Here is a 22,857-nt window from a genome sequence, read left to right on the forward strand (position 1 = left end):
ACTCACTCATTTTATGAGGTTTTACACAGATGTCCCAGTGGTGCCAATAACTGTAGTGAACACATGAAAGAAAAGGGAGAATTTAACAGTTTTACATTGTAATCCATTCAAGGTTGTAATTCATGGTGCCATTTAAAATAGTGTGTTGATCTCTGAACTGCAGAAATTCACATTATTTCAGTGAAAATTTCAATAACAAAAAAAATAAACTGTTACACACACGAATCTTTTAGCTCCTTTATTTTCAACACAATAAATGACATTGTCATCTCGCTCTTCTGTAGCACAAGAAAATAGACATCCACACATCAGCATATTTATTTATTTGAAATAGTACCATCGTTAGAGATACACCTCGCTAAACATTCAACATGTTAAAAAAAAAAAAAAACACAACAAAACAAAAAAGTACAATTGATCTTAAACCCTAGTGTTAAAAATACTAAGACATGAGCCCCGTTTTGGAGAAAATTTGAGATGCAACATTCAAATCAACATTTGGCTTGCTGTCATTGTGACAAGTTGGTGGTGTGGCAAACAAACAAACGGAAATAGACTAAACTATCCTTCAGGTTTCACCACAGAGAAATCACCAAGAGCAGGTAGAAACAATGAAAGCAGCAGCTGCTCATCTAACTTGTAACCAATGGGATTTAACGGCAGCTTGCCAGGAAGCTCTCAGATCAGGGACTGCATGCCAGAGGTCAAAGTGCAACAGATAATTCAGAGGTATACTTTACAGCAAACAATGTACTCCTTTCCATTCTAACACTTTAATTCATTTACTACCGGGAAGGAAAAAGTGTCTTAAATGAGAGAAAACTATCGGACTGGAAGTTATTTTGATTATTTCTACAGTTTTAATGTAATAAGAAATAACAGACATTTGGCACAGGTGAGAGTATGGCTATGCTGGGATATTCTGCCTCACCAAGCGGTTAGCTAAGAGTTGCTAATAATTTGTTTTAACTGGCTCAGATGTAATGATCTAAAAATATGACCGAGTGTGCTTATGAGTTACGCAGATTGCTGGGAATTGTTTGTGAGCTGATTCCAAGAAATGTACGCAGAAAGTGGCAGTGTGGATTGAAACAGAATAATCCAGACTGATGAGGCTGATTCTGGGAAACACACCCAAGATGTCCCACAGGACTGTCAGATGTAGCATTTAAAAACATTTATTAATGATGTGTGGCATTAATAAACCAGAGGGCATGAAACTAAAAGAGTTCAACATCTTGCTGGCCCGACATGTCTGTTCTAAACAAACCCATTGTATATATAATGTATAAGAAGCAAAAACATGCTAGTTATCAAAAAAGCAGCCATTGATTAGCTGCTGTTTACTTATTGCTGGATTATCTAATAGCTACTGAAAATGAACCACTGAGCAGAACCGCAATAAACCAATTTAATTCTGAATCGTCCATCTGTTGTACTTCTGCAGAGCGACGATGTGATGACAACGATAAGCTACAAGCCAAACTGATGCTAAAGTATCATCTGCAAACAAATACCACTTGCATGACGATGTAATATTGAAAGATACTACATAAAATAGTCATTTGTGAACACATTCACCTTTGGAATAACTTCATATTGTATATTTCAGTGTTAGGAACACAATGCATTTCTGGTATTACCACACTGAACAGTAAACACTATAGACACAGTTGTTGGTCGCTAAAATACATTTTACACATCACGTCTTTCAAGTATCGGAATGAAACAAAAGAAACTGCTGATTCTTAACTGAATGTGCATTTTTTTTTGGTTTTTTTATGACAGCGAGTTTTCTCTCTTCATAGGTTGATATGATCATATAAATAAGACTGGTTATTTGTTCTCTTCCGTCTTGTTCCAGTTTGGTTTCAATAGATGTCGAGATGAAGTTATAAGGATCGCTTTATATGAAGGCTACACATTTTACGGCGTGCAGGTTGCTTTGTAAACTACATTTTTTTTATTTCCTGAATTTTGGTTTTTTTATTGAATGTATTACTCAGATCTAGTTGACCAATGCAGACTTTTCTTTTAACCTCTCAGTCTTTTCCACAGCTGATTGTCCAGGTGTCAGTGGAAGTGTCCCATAGCTTCAGCTGCCTTTGCCCTCACCACAGGATCCGGATCCTGCAGCAGCACCACTAAACCTGTACGCACAGACACAATGAACCTGTGAGCCTTTAAATCAACCCTGTTGACTTAAAGGTAGCTGCTGAACTCACCTTTGGAGATGGTGCCCATGTTGAGGTGAGAGAGGTGCTCCTGCTGAATGTTCCCCAGGAGGAACCCTAACGGTGGACATGGACCAGAATAATGGTTTTAATTAAACTGATATGCATCAGCTGATGTTTGTCAGAGCCTTTTGACAAAATCCTGTTTCCTCAGAGAATTAGAAATATATAAAGATGAATAAAAGTAAGGATATTAGGGAGGAAATGTTCTTTCCTTCCCAATGTTATGAGCTACATCGTAATGGGAGAGACGGGAGGAGGGCTGACACGACGAAAACCAGCTGGTTGTTAAATTCTATGTACAAGCACTTGAATGGAAAGGTGAGTGGAAGGAAAAAGTGTGGTAGAGGTTTTAATCTTCATGACATTTTCTAGCATAGGTTCCACTGATGAGTGCTTCTTTATACTGAATCTCCTGAAACTTTGATTGAGACTTTCGCAGGAAACCTGCAGACAGACGTGTGGTTTCACCATCATGCCCCCATAACTGCTGAAAAATACAAAATGGCGGCATGAAATCAAAGGAGAAAATCAGTACAAGAGCTTGAGAGGAAACTGCGGGTGAAACAAGAATGGTCACGTCACCCATTTTGCAGTATTTCAAATATTTAAAACAAAATACAAATCAATAATTATCAATAGACTGATTTAAAACATTTAAATTGTGATAAGTTTTTCGGCCATATTGTCTGGCAACAGAAACATGAAATCCCTGTGTTGGACTGGCCTGCAAACTCTACTCACCTAAAACCCAGAAGGAACGTAATCTACGCAATATCCTAATTTTCTGAAGCCAACTTTGGGGTTTTCATCTGCTGCAAGCCACAACCAACAACGTTTGAGAACAGAAATGATTTACCTTCTCGATGATATTCTGTTTAACTGAGATGCATAGGCATTTCCCTCATGACCAAAAACTGAATTAGTTCTGTTTCATTGTTAGGAACTAATGTTTACAGTAATGCAGAAAGCTGCTGTACCTATAAACATGGCCGCTGCAGCTCTGACTTCAGCCCAGTTGCTCTTGAAGAACTGGATGACGGAGATGTGGTAGAAGTTCAGCATGCCGGGAAAGTCCTGAATCTACAAGCAACAAAATCACCACTGATCACAACAAACATACCGTCTGCTGGTACAACAACGTCATAACGACGACTCCTTTAGAGCAACTCGAGAATATTCTGCTAAAAGACTAACGCTTCGATGTTTTTTTTTTTTTTCAAACAGAGAAGCAAATATTTCTAAATAAAAGCGGCCGAAACCCGTCTCACCAGGTACTTTGTGAGATCGTTGATGAACTCTCCGTAGTGCAAACTCTTGTCCTCGTGCAGGTGGTTCTGAAACATGGCTGTGATCTGCTCCGACCCGACGACAGGAGCACACACTCGCATCGCATATTTACACGCCTGAAAAATTCAACATCGATTTGCAGCCGAGGAGATTTGTGAACAGAAAGGTTAAAGCGGCAGCTTAAGTTGTTTCGTGTCCTCCTGTACCTTCACCACTTGAGCGTTTGGGTCCACCAGGTGCAACAGCAAGCTGACCAGGACATTGTGGATCTGGTCTTTGAAAACCTGCTCTCCCGAGCCGAACTTGGACAGGTTGCCCATTAGGAGGATGGAAGCACATCGAATGTCGTCGTTGTCCTGCACAAATATGCGGCCAGATGGATCCGTTAAGATCGTGGGCCTCAATGTAGAGCTGAGACCTGCTCAGGTCTGAAAAACTTCAGCTGACACAGGTGATGATTCAGCAGAAAATACACATCATTAGGGCAGGAGAACAAAAAGGTATCTTAAGACAAAGATCTAAAGTATGACTCATGTTTAGTGTAAAAAAATACAACAGCACAATGCACTGAACTGCAATCGTTTCACTTTCTGCATAGCAGTAATATATTTAGGAAATAGTATCGTTATCAAATATTTTTCTATCATTGTGCAGCTCTAGGTGGCATGGTGATAAAAAAAAATGCTGTTCAGTAAAAAGAAGCAAAACAATAATATGTTAAATAGGATCGTTTTAAAAATCTGTAAAATATGCATAGAACGAGGCAAATGTCCAAAATTAATGAGCAATTTTAATAAAGTAAGAAAGGGAAGCCAAGGGAATTTTTATTTTTAAGGTTAATAATGTTTGTCCTTTAATTCATGTCTGATATGGATTAATATAAACCTAAACTGACTTGGACACGAGCAAATCCTGAGTAAGGGTGAGAATGACCTCATTAGTTTTTAAAATTATTTAATTATCTTTCAAAAGGGAAAAAAAAACAATTTCATAAAGGGTTTTATCAACTTACACTTTCTAAGAAGGGTCTAATCTTCATGAAGATGTAGACCACCAGTAAGTGGACGTTGTTCTTGTCCAGGTGAAGAAGAACTTTAGACAGCCCGGACATGGCCTCCAGGGTGATCAGTTTACCTGAGAAAAACCATAAATAACCAGTCAGTTTCCAATCAAACGTAAAACAAAACATCACTGAAACCAAACTGCTGTTCTTCGCTCACCTGGATCGTCTTTCTCCTCCATTCCTGAGCTCATGGCTGCAAGCAGCTCCTTGGCGTATTTATTCACCTGACAGGAGAGAGCGACGAGTTAGGCTACAGCCACCTCAGCGTGCCAACGCTGGCCTGGTTGACCTTTCACCTTTTCTGGCGATCCCACTGCTATGTTGCCAAGTCCTCGCACAGCCAGCATGCGAACGGTGCAGCAGGGATCCGAAATCCTCTCCATCATGTTGTTCATCAGGACGTCTATCAGAATCAGCTCAGTCGCCACGTGATGGTTCAGCAGCTGGACGCAGGAAACGAGCCGGAGGGAAAAATAACGAACGCAAAATCAGCGCTTCCTGACGCGATTCTCCGTCTTTAGTTAAATCGTTTCTTTGTCGGCCAAGTCATCAAAGCTACATCAGCAGAAAGCATCGGCGTTAAAAGTTAGCGTGCGTGTTGGCGATTTTCAAACAGTTTCTCACCTCGGAAAAGAAAGCAGTGACGGTAATCCTCTGGCATTCGTAGATGTTGTTGAGGGACGGACAGAGACTCTCTACGATTGCAGGCAGCCTGGGACCAGCATGCTTCGCCATTGCTCTATAAACAAGACAAACATAACCAAAAGTACAAGTCAGAACAGAATATAGAGTGGAAAAATGACATAATTTCGTTATTATGAGCAGATCCTCTGCTCATAATAAAAGGTCTAAATATAAACACTGAACTTCTGTGTAGGAAGATTTATTTGAATTTTTCTTTTATTGTCCAGCTAGCTTTTGTTTCCGTGTGCTTACCTTGCTAGTAGCGTTACCCCGGTAACGTGTGTATTCAGCTCCTTCATTGCATCCCAGGCATTGTCTTCATCGAGTCGTTTCATCACCTCGTCCAGCTGAGCTCGGGCCAACAGGATCCTCAGAGCCTCGGCTGCAACCCTGCAACACAAAATATATCTTCACTAAAGTAAAACAACCAGTCTGCGGCCAGCGGCTCCACAGCACCGTGCTGCTAACGGCGGCGCTGAATAACTTCGACCAAACGATACACGGAAATAAACGAGGATTATTGATAAAAATAAGGGAACTGTAAAAGGCCTCTTTCATGTTTTCTGCTTTTATGGAGTATCTGCACAGGCTATTCACAGCAGTATGATAATATTACAAGAATCTTTGCTCTAAAATATGCTTTATTTCTTCAAGAGGGTTTTCTAGAAAAGCCTTGTTTTTCTAGAAAACGCATTTTATCCCGTTTTTTTGTAAAAAGATTTGTCGTTTGTCTTTGATTTTAAAACAAAAACCTAATTAAAACCAAGTAAAACCTTCTTTGTTAAATTCTACCAAATGTGAAAGAATTTTATATGAAAGAGTGACTTTTTTTTACATTGGGAGTGCCATTGATAATGCTATTAGAGGAAAATGAGTGAATGAATTGAAATGAAAATGATGTAGTGAATTTCCAACTTAAGATGTGAATAAATTGGAAAGGGTAGGTGGAGAGGTTGGTAAGAAATTTTAATTTAATGGGGGGGTTTTTTTGCAAAAAAAAAAAAAAAGTTTATTTCACAATGAACAAATTTACTACAGTAAATATGTATAAAAATAAAAAACACGAGAAAGGCTGGTTTACCTCCATCTCTAGACAAGTAAAAAAGCTCTTTGGATTTTTAAAGGCCATTTTAAAGTACATAAATAAAAACAATCCAGAGCTACGTACCCCGCTACATGCAGGGAGCCAGAGTGCTTGTGGTTGTTGTCTTTGGGTGGCATGACTCCGACGCTCGCTCCCAGTCTGACGGTGAGGCAGGAGAAGAGCTGCGGGAACAGGCTGACCGCTGGCTCCTGAGCCTGACCGTTCAACAGCAGCTCCTTTAGGCCGCACGTCATCTGGACACATAAACACGCATCGATGCATCACCGCCGTCTTCCACACATAAAGTTGACTCTATTTTGCTCCAGACTAGATTTAATTTCACACCACACAATCTGCTTTAGACTTTATAACAATCAGCGCTGGGATATTTCCAAACTGGATGTCCCACTTACTGCCAGTGGCTGATTGGTGGCCACTTTAGTCATGCCTCCCCTCATCATCGACTCCTTCTTGTCAACGTAGGGTGCTGTGATGACAAGCTTCTCCATCACCATCTCCATGATCTGATTGGCTACGATGGGATCCGCTCCCATCGCCATCCACATCTCGCTGGTCCAGCTGAGGAAGCAGAAATTTTTTAACACCAACAGATTAATTCAAAAAATAAAAGGGTGAAACAAATACAAATAAAACATAAGTATTTAGAAGAATGAAGCATTTTACTGCAGGTGGTTTTGTGTACCTGTCGTATGGAAGAGGTTGGTTAACTAGAGTGTTGATAACAGTCTGCAGATGCTGAGAAGCCAGGATCAGCACAGTCTGTCCCACTGCTACTCTCACCTTTAAATGTAAAAATAAAATAATCACAACAAAAACATTCATTATGACTTCAGGTCAGGGGTGCCAAACTCATTTTTACTTCAGGAAACATTAAGATCATCAGCCAAGTTTATTTGTATTGCAGTTTTCCAGAACAAGGCAGTTCAAGGTGGTACGTTATATTTTTGGATTGTTATGCAGAGAGATTCCCACTGTTCTAACCCTGAACAGGGATTATAACAAACTTAGAATAAAGAAAAAATGCCTTAGCAACTACTTTTTAGACTCACATTCTTCCAATCCAGAAAAGGAATTAGACTTATTTATATTTATCTAGCAACCTTGAACAGGAGTGTCTAGTTTATTTACTTTGGATCAACATTATTACATTATTTTTCTTCTTTTGCTCTTTCTTTTGGTTTGTTATTTTGTTTGCATTTACTTTTAATTTACGTAAAGCACTTTGAATTGCCTTGTTGCTGAAAATGTGCTATATAAATAAAATTACCTTCCATGATAAAAACACAAAAAGTACAAAGTCATCAACAACTGAAACAAGTGCCGTCATTACACATCAAAATATTGGTTGGCGTTTCCTTTATTATGGCTCAATAGCAAATCTAAACAGGTGGGCAAAATATATCAATATAACTACAAATTAAACTGTTATAATAGGAATAAATGGGGGTCTGTGCATTCGATGAGTTCTTAATAATATTGGACTTTCTTCACACATTAACGCAATTTGGCAAAATACAGATAAAACTGCTTAAAATTCGTTGATAAAATAATAAAACACGGCTGTTTTCTTGAAAGCTCTAATTATGTGTCCATCTAGACCACAGAGTCGAGAAAGACGCATAAAATGTTAGGCGGACCAGACGTGGAAACAAACGAAGCAAGTGCACAAAAACATAAATGTAACGAGTTAGTACCTGCTCCTCTGTAATGCTTTGGAGACGCACATGCAGAACCTCCAACATTTCTGGGACCTGCAGAGCCGGCACACACACGCCACGCGTTACGTCACCTCACGACGTTAGACGTCAGCGGCCCTAACGTGGCCGAGCGCGAGTGTGTGTTCCCGTGTGTTTACCAGATCCTGTAATCCGGCTCCCCGGTTTTTCAGCAGAGTGTTCAAGATGACGGACGAAGCTCTGCAGCAGTTGGCCTGACTGTCGACCAGCCCTTCAAACAACATGAAGACCAGCGTCGTCAGCTGCTGCTGAGGCAGACGCTTACTCATCACCTGACAGGAGAACATGCAGTTACACACCGCTGAGCTTTTCAGGTTCATAATTCACTTGGCAGGAATATTAAACATGCTGATATGTCAACACTTTATTCCATTAACATCCCAAAATTCATTGTATGCGTTTGGCATAATTAAGAGGACAAAAACAAATGCATGGGAAAGTACATCATTTTTCTTTCATCCCTGTAAATTAAACCTAGTGCAACCAGCTGCTTTAAGCTACAGTTCAAATAAATAATATTAACACAGTAACTCAGAACTATGTACTATTCCTGTTTTTAATTAACTGCATGGCACAACAACACTGTATCCACATTCACCTTAGTGAGATCTGAACAGGTCTTGTAAAGCACTGAATGGTCCGGGTTCTCCAGAGCTCCTTTCAGAGGCAGCAGACCTTCAACGCCTTCATCTCTATAGTCCAAGGAGAATCCTAGGAAACACAGAAAAAAATATACCTATATTACAGTGCAAATACCTGAAGCCTCTGTAAAACTGTCATGTATCATAAGGGTGAGCGTGGGTACCTTCGTATCGCAGCTGTATAGAAAGCAGCGTGTAAATGCAGTCGACAGCCGCGGCGCGTACAGCCGGCAGAGGGTCAGAGCAGCGGGGAGACAGCCGGCCCAGCAGAGCTCCCAGGTTGTGGAAAGACACCATGCACTGCAGACGTGGGGACAGCGAAATGAAACAGCCGTTAGTTCAACCAAAGGGAAACAACATAAGAGTCAAATTTTAAATCACAAAAACGTGTGGGCTGTGCAATAAAAAGAAGCCTAAAGAAATGGCAGATCTGTTAAGACTTGATCATTAAGATGTTTAAGGATGCATGTGGCCCTCTGTGTGACGTGTTGATGTGCACCTTGACGGTCAGGCTCTCCAGGTAGTAAGTCAGCAGGTTAGAGGTGGCTGTAATGGCCCTCTCCCTCTCATGGTCGTGTACAGAGCCCAGCCACGACTCAATGTGCTGCAAAGGATGAGAACAAAACGTCTGAAGGTAAAATTAACACACAAAGGCAACACAAGGCAAACTTTAAACGTATGTGTGAACACAAAAGAAGGATGATACATCATTCACTTCACTGACTGGCTATAATAAAGACATATTTTCTCTTCTTTTTGCAACTGTATTGTCTAAACAAGGATAACCACCACAGATTCAGCCAATCAAGATCGAAACAGAACAGCAACACGCCACCGGCATGAATACATAAAGATGAAGCTGCAGTGATGAGAACAAACATCAGGCTTCACCTTAAAGATTCCCTGCAAGCCGTCCGGACTGGGATCCCTGGCCAGTATGCTCCTCAGAAGCTCCTGCAAAGCAGCCAGTGTGTCTCTGTACAAAACCTAGAGTGATGAGACAAGAGTGTTTTTATGTTTTATTTTAAAAATAAAACAAAGTGACTGAGACAGACCAATATCAACCTAAGCAGCACGTTTCATCTGCGAGTCACCTTTCTCTGCTTGGGGTCGAGGATCTCCTCGTCTTTAGTTTTCTCTGGAGTGTGTGTGTCGGGCGGCAGGGAGAGCACGCCGTTTACACACACCTTGAGCAAGTCAAAGCTCTCGTTCTCACTTAGCGGAGGGTCCAGGGACCTGAAGCACTCGCAGTTAAAGATTAAACTCTGGAAGAAAGCGAGCGCAAACACCTGCGGCCGACATGGCGACATTAGATCATGAAGGATCCGAAACTGCTGACAACGAAGAGAGATTGTGGGATCATCTGGGAGACAAAAATCTATGAATTTAGCTTTATTCTCCACCTCAGACATTTCAGTTTTATTTTCCTCCTTTGGCTCGTACAGAAGGGAGGAAATGATTACTGGTTTTAATAAACAACATGACAATAATATATTAATGTAATATAGTTACTATTAATGTTTCAGAGCAACATTACCATGAAAGCCGCGTGGTGTGACACATTGTGTCAGTGGTGCAGATATGACCAGCACTGGGAATGCCCTTTGTTTTTTTCATTGCAGAATTACTGTAATAAAATCAGGATTTTACAAAAATATATATATTTTTTTACCATATGGCAAAACAACAACAGCAACAGTTAATGCCATTTACACATCTAAAATGTAAAACAGCTTTTTGCTGTTTAACATTTTAGAAAATGTGGATCATCGTTCAATTGTATTTCTGCAACACGACACGGTAAGCGCAGAGAAATAAAGGATACATGAGGTTGGCACAGGTTGTCATCACCAGGGGGCGTACTGGAGTCTTTAACGAGTCAGACGGCTCTGACTTTATAAAATCCTGAGCCGTGAAATCAGAAGACAGGAATTAAAAAAATAATAAAGGTAAATATTACAGTAATTTTAATGAAACTACAAGTTAGCTGGTAAATGGTAATAATACCGACCAGCATGACGGTGATGAGCTCCTGCTTGCGCGAGAAGATGTAGCCTTGTTTCTTCACACATCTGCTGATGGCTTTGGCTATGAGCCCAACGCTCTGGATCAAACTGAGCTTCATAGTCAGGTCCTGAACCAAGGCAAAGACCGACAAAAACAACAAGCAGAGGAATCATACACAACATCTACTCCAGCAGACTGATTTTTATTAATAGTGAACGCAACCGTAAGAGCAAAGCACCCAGCAAAGCGATCACTTTAATCAATCCAAAAATGCTGTTGTAGATTGATCCTCCATGCCCAAAGATGGAGAGAAATCTGAAATCATCATTGCAGAATTAGAAGTGATTTCTAAAAACAGCAGATCAATTGCAGGCTCCCCGTCTAAAATAAAATAATTTAAAAAAAAAGCATCGGATGAGCCTAAAGCCTCGGAGAAATGAAGAGTTAAGAAATCACAAGAGCATTTCACACTGAGGGTGAGTCACTGATGAGTAATTTAAGAGCAGTCCACCTTCAAGCAACTACCAAGACAAAAAAGAAAGAGCAGGGTCAAGGAAGAAATGTAGATATTTATGAAATGAGGTTGAGAATGGCATGAGATATGATGAGAGATGTGAGGAATGTAGGTTTCTATTGAAGCAATAAATGTAAAAAAAAAAATACATATTTAAACTTAAACAATGTATTGCAGTTTGAATTGTCGATATGGCTTTGACTGCGTTTAGCTCCAATCGTAAGATTATCGTTTGTAAACATCGTCTTATTAGAGCTTATTGTCACAACAGATCACAATTACTATCATGATTTAAAAAATAAAATGTTCAAAGTGATGATTAATGATACAATAACTGGCTACTTCCTTTGTACATGATCTAAAGTGGAGATAGGGTATTTTCTAAATTGAATTTAGTTACATTTTAGTAACAATGAAGACCTTCGTCACTCTACTGACACCTGGTGTCAAAAAATAAATAAATAGATGTACATAAAGTGATATGAATGCATGCCTCTAATTATCATCAGGTGTATACCCAACCACTGTTTAGTTAATCAATAATTAATCATTTGTTTACTGTGGACCTTTCACAAATATTAAAGCAAGGTCAGCAAAAGCTTAAAGGAAATGCGATTGTTTCATTAAGATCAAGCTGACTTTAGAGCTGTCAGGCAAGGATTTAGCAAAATTACCCAGAGAGGAAAACTCAGAGGAGTAAGATGAAACAAACAGAAGAGACAAAACAAAACCCTTTAACCCTGTAACTATACCTTTGTCTCTACTTTAATCCCAAGAACCTGCATAAAAAGAGGTGACAACGTAATAAGGTCATGTACAAATTCTCAATAAATTCTATGCTTTTTAGGCTGAAAGGTGACATGATCAGAAATAACCCAAAGTGTGACGGGATAATAGCACAAAAAAACAAACCGTTACTACCTTTATAAACTGTTCATGACATCTTATGCTGAATAAACATACAACTAGAGAAGGATTAAATGAATGATGGCATGCCAAGTCTTGAAATATCCGTCTAATCAGAAGCTAAATGTTGATCTGAATCATATGATGATGCTGGTCAGATGTTACAGGCCAGCTCCAGGATTTTTTCCCTTTTTTTTTTTTTTTGCAATGAATGCAAAACTGGTCACTAAATGTGTCCTGCATTTATTACAAGCATGTTACAAAATGATGTATTAACATAAATCTTTATCTAAACAACCAGCATCTTGCTGTGAACAGTCACTTCAGTTCAGCAGCACAGAAGTGACCTGCAGTACTTCCCATAATAAAGAGGAGCTTAGACAAAGCCACTGTTCACTGATAATAAATACTACCGTCATCACAGGGAGGAACTTATCCGAATTATCTGCACAGACGGTTGGTTTCGTAATCGCTGCCTCTTTCTCCCAGCACGCTCCGTACCTTGGTGTTGAAGTGTTTACTGATGCAGCGTAAGATGTCCTGATCGATGCGGCTGAGAATCTTCTCCGGAGGCGCGTTCAGCGCCACGTGGCCGTAGCACAGGATTAATGTGCTCTTCACCTTCTCCACCTCAACTTCATTACGCTCCTGTGGCAAGAGAGCGGACGGTAAAACTCTTTGCAGGAACCCGGACAAAACATTTCCCATTTGAGGGGGTTTCACGGTTTGTACTTTGAGCAGGTTGAAGATGCTCGGCGACTTTTTGAAAGCGTCCGATTTGCCAAACTCATCAAGCTTGGCCAACGTTCCCTCCAAATGGCTGTTGGCACACAGACCGACGCCCATCGCCACCCCCTGAGGATGGAAAGTTAAAAGTTAGACTGATGTAAAGCAGAAATTAATGATGGATATAACCTGTTTTGTGTTTCATTTACCTCTCTTTCAATTGCGTCATTGTGTCGCGCTGCGAGGAGGACTTCCTGTAGCTGCTTCTTCACAACCTCCTTATTGAAACACTGCTGGAGAGTCACTCCGATGCATCGGTACAGGAAGCTCTACGAGAGAAGGAAGGGATTTGTTTTCTGCTCTTTATTAGACAGTTTTACATCCCTTATAAATGTTGAACCCTTGACACTTATGAGTTTGCACAATCATAGACGTCAACATATTTTGCACCACACCCTGTAAAATACAAATATGCAATCTTAACAAGTCTTTCATAAACATTTAGGTTATAGAACTTCAATACTTTGTCTAGTGACCCTTTAATATCCTTTTACAAATTATGTAGTGAGTTCAGAGACTTTATTGGAAATCTTATAAAGCCTTAGCTTTTGACTTTTATAACACGTTTACTGTGTGGCATGTCAGTAGCTTCTCCAAAACGGGAAGTTAATAAACCCCCAGACTCAAACAGGGTATCTGTAGATTACAGCAAGTCAACTTTAAGGCTTTTTAAGACTTTTAATGACACCTTGAATGATATTTAAGACAGAAAAAGCAAAAGAGGGGACAATCAGGCGAACTTGCATTACAATCAAGTATAGCAAAAACTGTGAACTCAGTGTTGGGCCCACAATAAGGATGAAAAAGCTAGCTAGCCAGCTGGCTAGCAAGGGTACATTAGCAGGAAGTTACCCTGGAGTCACAGAATGCAATGAAGATGTTTGTGTGCAACTCAAACTTTTTTGTCTGACAGAAAAGTTGTGAGAGAGAGAAAAAAAAAAAGACATTAAATTATCCAGCCACGATAAAATTTAACACCAACTTATATTTCAAGGCCTTAATTTTAGACACATGAAAATAAAGCTTATTACACACACAATACCTTCTCCTCCAGGGCGTTGTTGTATGTCGAGAGGTATCTTGTTGCTTCAGCAGCAAACTGACAAACCCACTTGTCATCTTCAATCGACGTCAGGGTTTGAGACAAGAGCTGGGGGCAATTTCAGACAGCTAAATATCGATTCTGCTAACATCTAGTCACACACAAAAGGCTAATAGTTATTGGCAGAAGTTCACATTATTGACAATAAAAACCCACCTCAAGTAGCTTCTCATCCCACTTCTTCTTATCCAGACTCTCTGCTGTTGACTCTGATAATAACAATAACACAAGGCAGGTAAAGTGTGATCATAGAAAATGAAAACCTGCACACTTTACTACAATCTAATCAGATGAATAAAGAAACGGTTTCCGCACCCTCTAGCAGCGAAAGCAGAGGAGGAATTTCCTTCTCCCAGACCGTTTCCGTTTTGGGGTGAATGTTGATGCTGAGGATCTGTAGGAGCGAGAGCGACGGCGGTCCATGGCCTCTGCTATTAAAAGGAAACGCTGCGTTGACCTAGAACACAGCGACACCGTTCTGTAAAAATAGTTTCAAAATATCTATAGTTGGAGGCCTAAACAGGCTAGGAGAAAAAAATAAATAAATCAGATATCACATAGAAGGAAGTCATGGTATCCTGCAGAATGTAACCAAGACTTAGTCAGAAAGACAAATATGTACCGCAATTAATTTTCCCCCATTCAATCACAATCTGTTCCTGATACTTAATAATTAGTTTTCTACAGCCTCTATTTTACACTCTACATGCCGAGAAGAAACATATGCAAATCCTTCTTTTAGCATATGAGCTTATGGCTCATTTGTAATGTGCAAATTGACTTACCAGCAGTCTGATCATTAGAGTTTGAGGAGATGGGAGATTAACTGGTGGAGAGGAGAAAAAGAGAAGAATGTGTGAACGTGAAATTCATCAGAAGAACAAGACAAACTGTAAGAAACACTTTTTTCTGTTTGAAGATTTACTTCCAATACTTATTAGAATTTGTTATTTTTTTTGCACATTTTACAGCTACACCAAATGAGCAGAGAAAATGTATTTCACAGCACCGATATCAAAGTATATCAAGAAATTATAGCCTGAAAATTGCAAAGATTTTCCTCAGCAAAGGTTAATAATCTGTTTTTTTCAAAATGACTAGAAATAAATATTAAAGATAGGACAAATGTAAATATCAACATTGTTTTAGAAGCAGTATAAACAATTGTTGCTTTTCTGATTAAATAACAGCACACATTCGTCACGATGTCAGAGGGTGATAACAGTGTAATTTGTTTTACTGATCAGTAAAAGCAGCGTACTAACCCTCCTGTGTAAAATCAATCTTGAAGCTGGGCTCCTGGTTGCTTTTTTTCTTGTTCCCCAACACGATGAGACTCTTGCAGAGAGGAGTCGTGGCATTGCTGAACTGTGAAGGCGTCAGGTAGTACAGCAGCTTGGGCCAAAGCACCTTCAAACAAAAAAAATAAATAAATAAAAGTAAATTCATGGTAGGAATATCAGCATTCATTATCCATGAACAGATCAGACAGAGACATTTAGACATTTACATCAGCGAGGCGGCCGACTGTGGTGGTGAGGAGATGGAGGGTGCTGTCACACATCGTCCTTAGTGCCTCATTGGTCACCTCCTCTGGATCGCTGGTTGCTCTTTGGTGGGACTTTGGGACACAGAGGAGCAAATATTCATAGGAATACATTTTACTTTCATAAAAAGTGCAAAAAGATATAAAAGAACCAACTTTTGTCCAGACATTGTTAATTAGTTAGCTTTAAGAGTCATTAAACAACTTTAATCTTAGCAGGACCATTGAGCTGATTAGGTACATTTTTATCTCCTGCCATCTGCAGATCTCATATATGCTGCACTAATGATTTTGTTGCTTTATTTTACTGCGAGTGTCTGCTTGTAAATCTGCCGTCTTCGTTTTTGTGCCAAATCAGCTTTGGTGGAACATGATCCATCACACAATTTTTTACATTCATTTTTTAGTCGGATCCATTAAATTCCACTCAAAACAAAAGTGGAAAGCTGGAACAGATGTTTCAAGTTTTGTTTTTTTTACCTGGTATGTGTCGTGCAGAGCACAGTTTTGAACTATGAATCGGACCAGTAATTCCCCTCCCTCCAATTCCAGGTACCCATGATGGGCCATGGCGCTGATCACCTGGACCACATGCTTCTTCACCTGCAAAACAGACAAATCCAGATGCTCAGATACAAGGCAATATGCAGCAATGGAAATACTGTTTATATCTAAATCATTGTCAAAATTTCAAACTTTTCCCACCTTCTGGCCTTTTTGAAAAACGTAAGAACAAAAGTTAATTTTGAACTGAATATTTCTACAATCATCATTGATAGACCGATCTCTATCCATCCATATCTGAGAGTTTGTATGGAGTTTTATCTTCCATATTAAGAAAAGTTTTAAAGCAGTGTGATTGGCGCAAATTAGATCTTAGATGTTTGTTGTGCCAACTGTGAAAACGGAAATAGTCTACAAAATATTTTTCCATACTTATGCACACATGGAAAATACTTCAAACTCCATATTTTTCCATCAAGAACCCTGACCAAAAGAAAAAAGGACAGGCTGTCCCCCAGAATAAAATGAATCTCTCTCATCCGTTAGGATGTTACCTTGTTGCTGTGGTCTGCCATCGGCTGTCTAATGCTGGCCAGAATCAGAAGCTTTTTGCTCTCCATTGTAGAAGCTGCAACACGCATGCACATAAGAGGTGAAAGTATTCATAAAAGCCATGTTAAAAAAATGAAATTTGCGGCGTGTGGTTGTAGCATTTTCCTTACAGGAGGAGTTTATGAGGTGACGAAGCACAGCCAGGGAGCCCATCCTGCTGCGCTCGTTGCTATTCTCCAACCGCTGCAGAACGTACATGACCAGCCGGTCGGGAAAAGAGTTGGCTAGTGGGAGAGGAGCAAGCAAAGGAATAAAACAGCGAGATGGACAAAGTTGACAAAAAAAGTACAGATATTAATAAAATAAATAACTAAATAGAAAGAGTTCAAGCCAGAAAAAAACAAGCAAGTAAGTGAAATGGGAGAAGTTGTGGAGCAACTTTCACAGTTAACGAGATTATGTGGAGGAGACAGAGCCAACACACTAATGCATGATCTCATTACTGCACTTGTGACTCCGTAGAGCTACATCCGATAGATCAGCCGGTTGGATGGGGTTTAAACTTTGCCATATAGACACTGTAGTTACCCTTCACATTTTAATACATACATAGAAATAAAAACAGAACCAGTACCGAGCAAGCTGAAGCAACGCAAGACTTCGTTGTGGTTCTTGACAGTAGGAGGGTCGCTGTAATCGACAGGAGCAGAAACCTGCAGGAGATGAAGGAAAAGGTACACTGATTTCTGACGAGATCACAACTAATTTAATGCAAACAGATGTACTTAAAGATGTACTAATTTTACATTCAATTGTTTTGTAAAGTGCCTATACCAATCACAACCCATTCTGATTTTTCTTTAAGAATTATAATAAAAGAAGAATTTGGAGCTTTTATTCCAGCCGTCCTGCTGTGAAAGTTCACTTATTTTTTAAATTAGCAAGGAGGCTTCGCTTAGAGTGAGACAGTAATAATGACTGTCGTGTCCTATTACATTATATAAGAAAACAGATTATACATTTTTTTTTTCTGTTTTTAAGCCTCAACTAACTAAGAACTAAGTTGTGTTTTTGTTGACGTGTTTCAGAAAATTCCTTTTAAATATCTTGTTATATTTCAATGCATAATTTGACTTCATCTTAAAACACAACCTTCAAGTCTGTGTCGCTTATTAATAACCTGCATATTGTAAAGTATTGTCATCATAACCCAGAGCTCATATATGGTTCAGGCACTGATCTGACAAAGATTTGATTATTGAGTTACAAAACCAGGTAATAAAGCTACAAATTCAATGACAAATTATCTCTTCAATGATAATGTGAACAAGAAAGCTCTGACAAACCAATCACATTTCTCTAAGCTGTGTCCATTTTTGAAACTTCTGGTCAAACAACTTTACTTTGTTGACAAAAGGCAAAAAAAAAAAAAAAAAAAAAAAAAAAAAAGAAGAAAAGGCACTTTTACAATGTTTACAGATTTTCTGCATGTCCATTCAGTCATTTGTGGTAAATTTCTGCAATAACAAGCAATATTCAAGTGCTGTCAAAGTCCATGAAACCACATGACTATGACTACAGTGACACGACATGTGATGCAACTAAAGGCAACGACCAGGATCACTCAAATTGGAGTCGCGCCGCCTAACCTGGCGTTGACGTGTCTTTACCTGCTGATGCAGAGTCAAGAGGAGCCCGTCCAGCTGCGTCTCCAGGACTCTGCTGCCCATGTTGACCGACGCTTCCAGGACTTGGCACAAGCTCTGTTCGGACCAAAGGGAAAACTCTTAGCTTCAAGCTAAACTTGTTGCAGTCAACAACCTGACTGTGTCGGACCGTTTGCGCCCACCTTACTGATGACGTAGTGCTCGGTGTTTTTCTTGTACAGGGACACGATGGTGGGGATGATTCTGGGGAGCTGCTCCTCCAGTTTGTCACTGGCCATCAGGTGACACATGGAGCCCACCGCCTCACCCACTGTCAGCCTCAGCTGGAGGACACACAAAGACAGGCAGGATGCGAGGTGACAGATGAGACGGACTGCACATTCGCCGCTCCGCAAGGGAGGAAATCAGAAGAGACTACCAGGATACCAGCTAACTTTATTTACAAGTTAAATAAAGCAAATGAAAAATCACGGTAGCACTGGGACACGTCTTCAAGTCACCAGTTAAAAAAAAAAATCTACTGACCGAAAAAAACCTAATAAGTTATAAAGAAAAGAGAAAACTTGCGTCACTCTGTGAGCATCTGGTCGACTGTCAGGAAGTCTCTAAATGGAACCAACATCGACTTCAATTAAGGAGAACAGTGGAGGGGCTGTTACTCAGCAGCACTCATTAATGCAGACTCATTACAAACAGAGGACTCTTGTGTTTCTTTGGGACTTTTACTTCACTACAGGATAAAAATCGTCCTAATTACACCCCAAATATACGACGTTATGCTACCTATAGGTTGTGTTTGTAGGCTGATGTATTTTATGTCATTTTGTTCAACTGTCTGTATTGATCTGGAGTATCCTTTACCTTGGGCTCCCTGCTTTGTAACCAGTTATTGAAGAGAATGTCAAAAGCCGCGTAGATTTCACCGGAGAATGTGTCTTTTCTGACTGTGGGATCTGGAGCTTTGTCCAGGTTGGCCAGGTACTCCAGGATGCTGTCACTGAAATGACACAGCGCTGCCAGGAGAGCATGAGGAGGAAAACAGCAGGAGAGAGAGCGACAAGCATGAAACAGAGGAGGAGGAGGAGGAAACGCAGCGTTTACTTTTCCTGAAGGTGTCACTTTGTGTTCCATCGTTATTATACAGAACATCAGAGAACAAATGTTTGAAGTTCTTAGTCAGTTCTTTTAAGATGAGACGTGAACTGAATGGTGGGAGGTTCTTACCGGATGAAAATACCCACTTCATGTTGTCCTGTTTGGCCATGGCCAGCATTGGCAACATGGTTCCCAAGATGGCATTCAGGAATGGCACCATCCCATAAACTAGAAAATAGAAATATTGAGAAATTAAAAGAATAAAACCACTGAAAATAATCTTTTTTACAGCACTGGAATGAGTCCTATTTGGGACTTTGCAAGAAAGCTTTTGGAGGAAACAACAAAGACTTCCTACGAGTTCCTCATGATACAATCTTTTATAATATGTTTAATAGCATTCAGACATTTCCTTTTCCATGGCAGGATAATCTCTCAGAGGTGTAGGAACGTTTGAGTGAGTCTTCTCGTCAGTGGAACCGACTCATTCTAGTAAAAAACCAAACGGTGGGAACGTTTCTGAGCAGGTAAAACAGGTTCACTCACTGCTTTCCTGCCAGAGCTGTGACTTCCTGGTCAGTGGCTGGCGAGTTGGCTCACGTGAGCCACTCTGTGGTGGTTACCTCATCGGAGACTGAAATGTTTCATCCCCCTTTCATGTGTCTCACCGTTTGAGTCAGAGAGGTTGGCCAGTGTTTGAACCACGAAGAAGTGAGGTAGGACCCCTGGCTGGAACTTGCTCAGTATCTCCTCCATGATGTCGTTGATGTGTTTGTTCCCCACGGCAACCAAGATGTTACTGGCCGCCTGCTGCCAGTCAGGAACGACATCCTTAGGCAACCAAGAGGGCGCGATAAGAGCAAAACATTATTACCAGTCTGTGGATGTTATTTATTTTGTGTAAATAAAAATAAAGGAGCAGCCATTTCACCTTGGATCTGGTCATTTCCTCTGAAGCGAGGGAGATGATGCTTTTTATTCGGGGAGCACTGATCTCCTCTATCCTGCAGCCAACAATCAGCTCAATGGTCTGAAGAACCACAACTCTGTGACTCACTACCAGCTGCAAGAGGAAAACCAAGGGAGAGCAGATTATGAGGAAGGCATAAAAATATGTGAAGATTCCAAGAAATACATTTGCAATACAGAGTGTGTCGCGTAAAATGCCTTCCTCTGCTTTGGGTGTTGCATCAAGGATGTCGTCTAAAACTTCCTGATTGCAATGTGTCACAGTGAACCAAAGATGGCGAGATCGATAGCTGTGGTGGTGTGATAAGATGGATCGCTATTATACAGTCATGAGCTGAGTCAGAGCCCTGGACTAATGTAAAAATAAGCTGAATCTATTGACGTTCCATATTTGAACCTCAAACATTACGTTTCAACTTGATGTGTTCAGTTGTGCTAGAAACAAAAGGCTGAATTAAAACCTGCAGACCAATAAAATGACACGTTCCATCAAATCACGTCTATTCTTCACTCTATAGTTTATCTTTTGATGCTGTTTTCAAGATTACACAGTGAAACCTCTGGTGCTTCTGAAGCAGCTTTGACACAGTTTCATTTCCTCATTTATATGTCACCAGGTGTCTCAAAGCAAACATCAGCAACAACCAATTTGCAGAAGTTTAGATAATAAAAAAAAAGAAACGTTTTAGAAGTTGTCCAGCTCCATCTCATTTAATTTACGCCTAATGATGGGACAAAATTTCAAGACAAACACTGAATATCCTGAAGTTTTACCTTGGGATGTTTCAGGAGGTAGTCCTGGCACATGGCCAGCACTCGGTCTGGCTGCTGTTTTCCCAGAGTCAACATAGACTTTCTGACCTGATCCTGGACCTCAGAGTCCTTATCATTGGCTGCATCTAGCAGAGCCAGTGTCACCTCTGCGGATTAAAAACAGCAGAAGAAACAAATATGTCAGGCGGACTTGTACTTACATGTAAATGAGAACGGAAAACTTAAGTCAGAACATTTCGATTTAAAACGTTGTGATAAAGAAAGACTTTAGTATAAAAAAAACGTACGTTCTACGTCTGTGTCATCCATGGTAGCCGTCAAGAAGACAGGCTTCCTGAAACCAGTGAGCGAAGCTGGACACTTTCTGCTGGGGACAGACGAGCAGAGGCTCCCTGGAGCTGAGAAACAAAATGCAAACTACCATTAATACAGGGAGAGATTGTTGGCAAGAATTACAGCTCCATCAATCAGTTTATTCCAGACTACCACCAGATTTCTGGTTTTCTTTGTTCATTCTAGTTTTTACTCCAATGGATTACAGCACAAAAGAGAAAAAACAAATCTGCTGTACCTTTTTTCATAAAGAGAGTTGTTCTGAATCAAACAGAAATAAAAGGAATCAAAAGATCATCTTCGTACATGCATCGGACCGCTTCCCTAACCTTGCTTCTACGAAAAGCAAGCAGCGCTTTTAAATATATTCAGTAGGTTGATGCTTTCACTGACTTTGAATGGAGGAAGTTCATGTCACCAATCGGAACAGAACAAGAGAAAACTAACCAATTCTGATCTCTGGTTTATAAATATGTGGCTGCCAACCTCATAAAGATGCATCAAACATCCCTTTTCACATTAAAAACGGGTTTGTAGCTTTCTAAAGTTTTATATAAACAACAGATTTCCTAACGCTTGAGCACATAGTTACTTTTTAAAATTAGTTTGCATAACTGGAAAAGACAGAAGCAAATAAGTAATGTCTTATTAGTTGTGCTAAGATGCATGTAAACCAAGTTATTACTGAAGCGGACAGGCAAACTGTGCAGCTTCTACTGATTAGAGCTCACACAGCAGGTAATGCTTCCATACGACAAACCTGCGTGACAGCTTACACACACTTTAAATACTGAACAATGAGTGGAAACGGCCATTACAGTTTAACTGTATTTATCTAAAAAAAAACAAAAAAATCGCAGATATCACACGAGTTTTCTCCCAAAATCCATTCAAAATATCTATAAATTAAGACAAGCAGCTCCGATATAGTTGCTGGAGCGCAAACACTATATGACATTAAAAGACAAACATACTCTGCACTCCTATGTCAGAAATATAGTATTTTGTGGTAAAAAAAATGTTGTTAAAGAGAGTTTTAAATTAGTAGGACAGTAAAGGTGCTGCAGTAAACCCTCTGACAGGTTAGCACACTAGCCTAGCAGCTGCTGCTACGGAAGAGAAGCTAGCCGTTTCCTCAAAGGAGGAGGACAACCAGAGACAATGAGGCTAATTTACACAGAACCCACTCACCGAGAGAGCGTCCCCAAAGCGAATCACGTCCTGACACAAGGTCAAATCTTTGTCTTGGCTTGACAGACAGGCAGCGGGACCGTCACGGTGTGCGTAACGAGTACGTGTTTGCAGGTGTAAACACGCCTGGTCATGTGCTTCTTGTCAGCAGGAAAGCA

At 40.1% G+C, this 22,857-nt stretch overlaps 1 protein-coding gene across 2 annotated transcripts; it reads right to left on the reverse strand.

Moving 5' to 3' along the window:
• Window positions 1–223: 223 nt before the first annotated feature.
• Window positions 224–22,857, reverse strand: mroh1 (maestro heat-like repeat family member 1). Of its 2 annotated transcripts, XM_014970865.2 has the most exons (45): window positions 22,700–22,857; window positions 21,463–21,573; window positions 21,176–21,321; window positions 20,364–20,495; window positions 20,101–20,263; window positions 19,562–19,660; window positions 19,199–19,350; window positions 18,520–18,660; window positions 18,341–18,433; window positions 17,305–17,383; window positions 16,841–16,954; window positions 16,673–16,746; window positions 16,095–16,217; window positions 15,579–15,689; window positions 15,334–15,478; window positions 14,854–14,894; window positions 14,384–14,525; window positions 14,225–14,277; window positions 14,009–14,116; window positions 13,116–13,235; window positions 12,913–13,035; window positions 12,682–12,828; window positions 12,027–12,053; window positions 10,765–10,887; window positions 10,579–10,658; window positions 9,848–9,989; window positions 9,645–9,740; window positions 9,253–9,357; window positions 8,918–9,053; window positions 8,711–8,823; window positions 8,232–8,384; window positions 8,071–8,127; window positions 7,059–7,156; window positions 6,769–6,934; window positions 6,440–6,609; window positions 5,524–5,661; window positions 5,212–5,326; window positions 4,884–5,030; window positions 4,745–4,811; window positions 4,537–4,658; window positions 3,731–3,880; window positions 3,506–3,640; window positions 3,215–3,317; window positions 2,226–2,291; window positions 224–2,150 (listed from the first exon to the last, which is right to left on the reverse strand). In XM_014970865.2, exons 2-45 carry the CDS (start codon window positions 21,482–21,484, stop codon window positions 2,074–2,076), a joined length of 4,914 nt encoding a protein of 1,637 aa, XP_014826351.2. In that variant the 5' UTR covers window positions 21,485–21,573; window positions 22,700–22,857; the 3' UTR covers window positions 224–2,073. The 2 variants fall into 2 exon arrangements, with proteins under 2 accessions (XP_014826351.2, XP_087869812.1); XM_088013686.1 differs by lacking the exon at window positions 12,027–12,053.

This window comes from Poecilia mexicana, unplaced genomic scaffold, assembly GCF_051168715.1.
Source record: "Poecilia mexicana isolate PSO_F unplaced genomic scaffold, ASM5116871v1 scaffold_16, whole genome shotgun sequence".
Taxonomy (NCBI): Eukaryota; Metazoa; Chordata; class Actinopteri; order Cyprinodontiformes; family Poeciliidae; genus Poecilia; species Poecilia mexicana.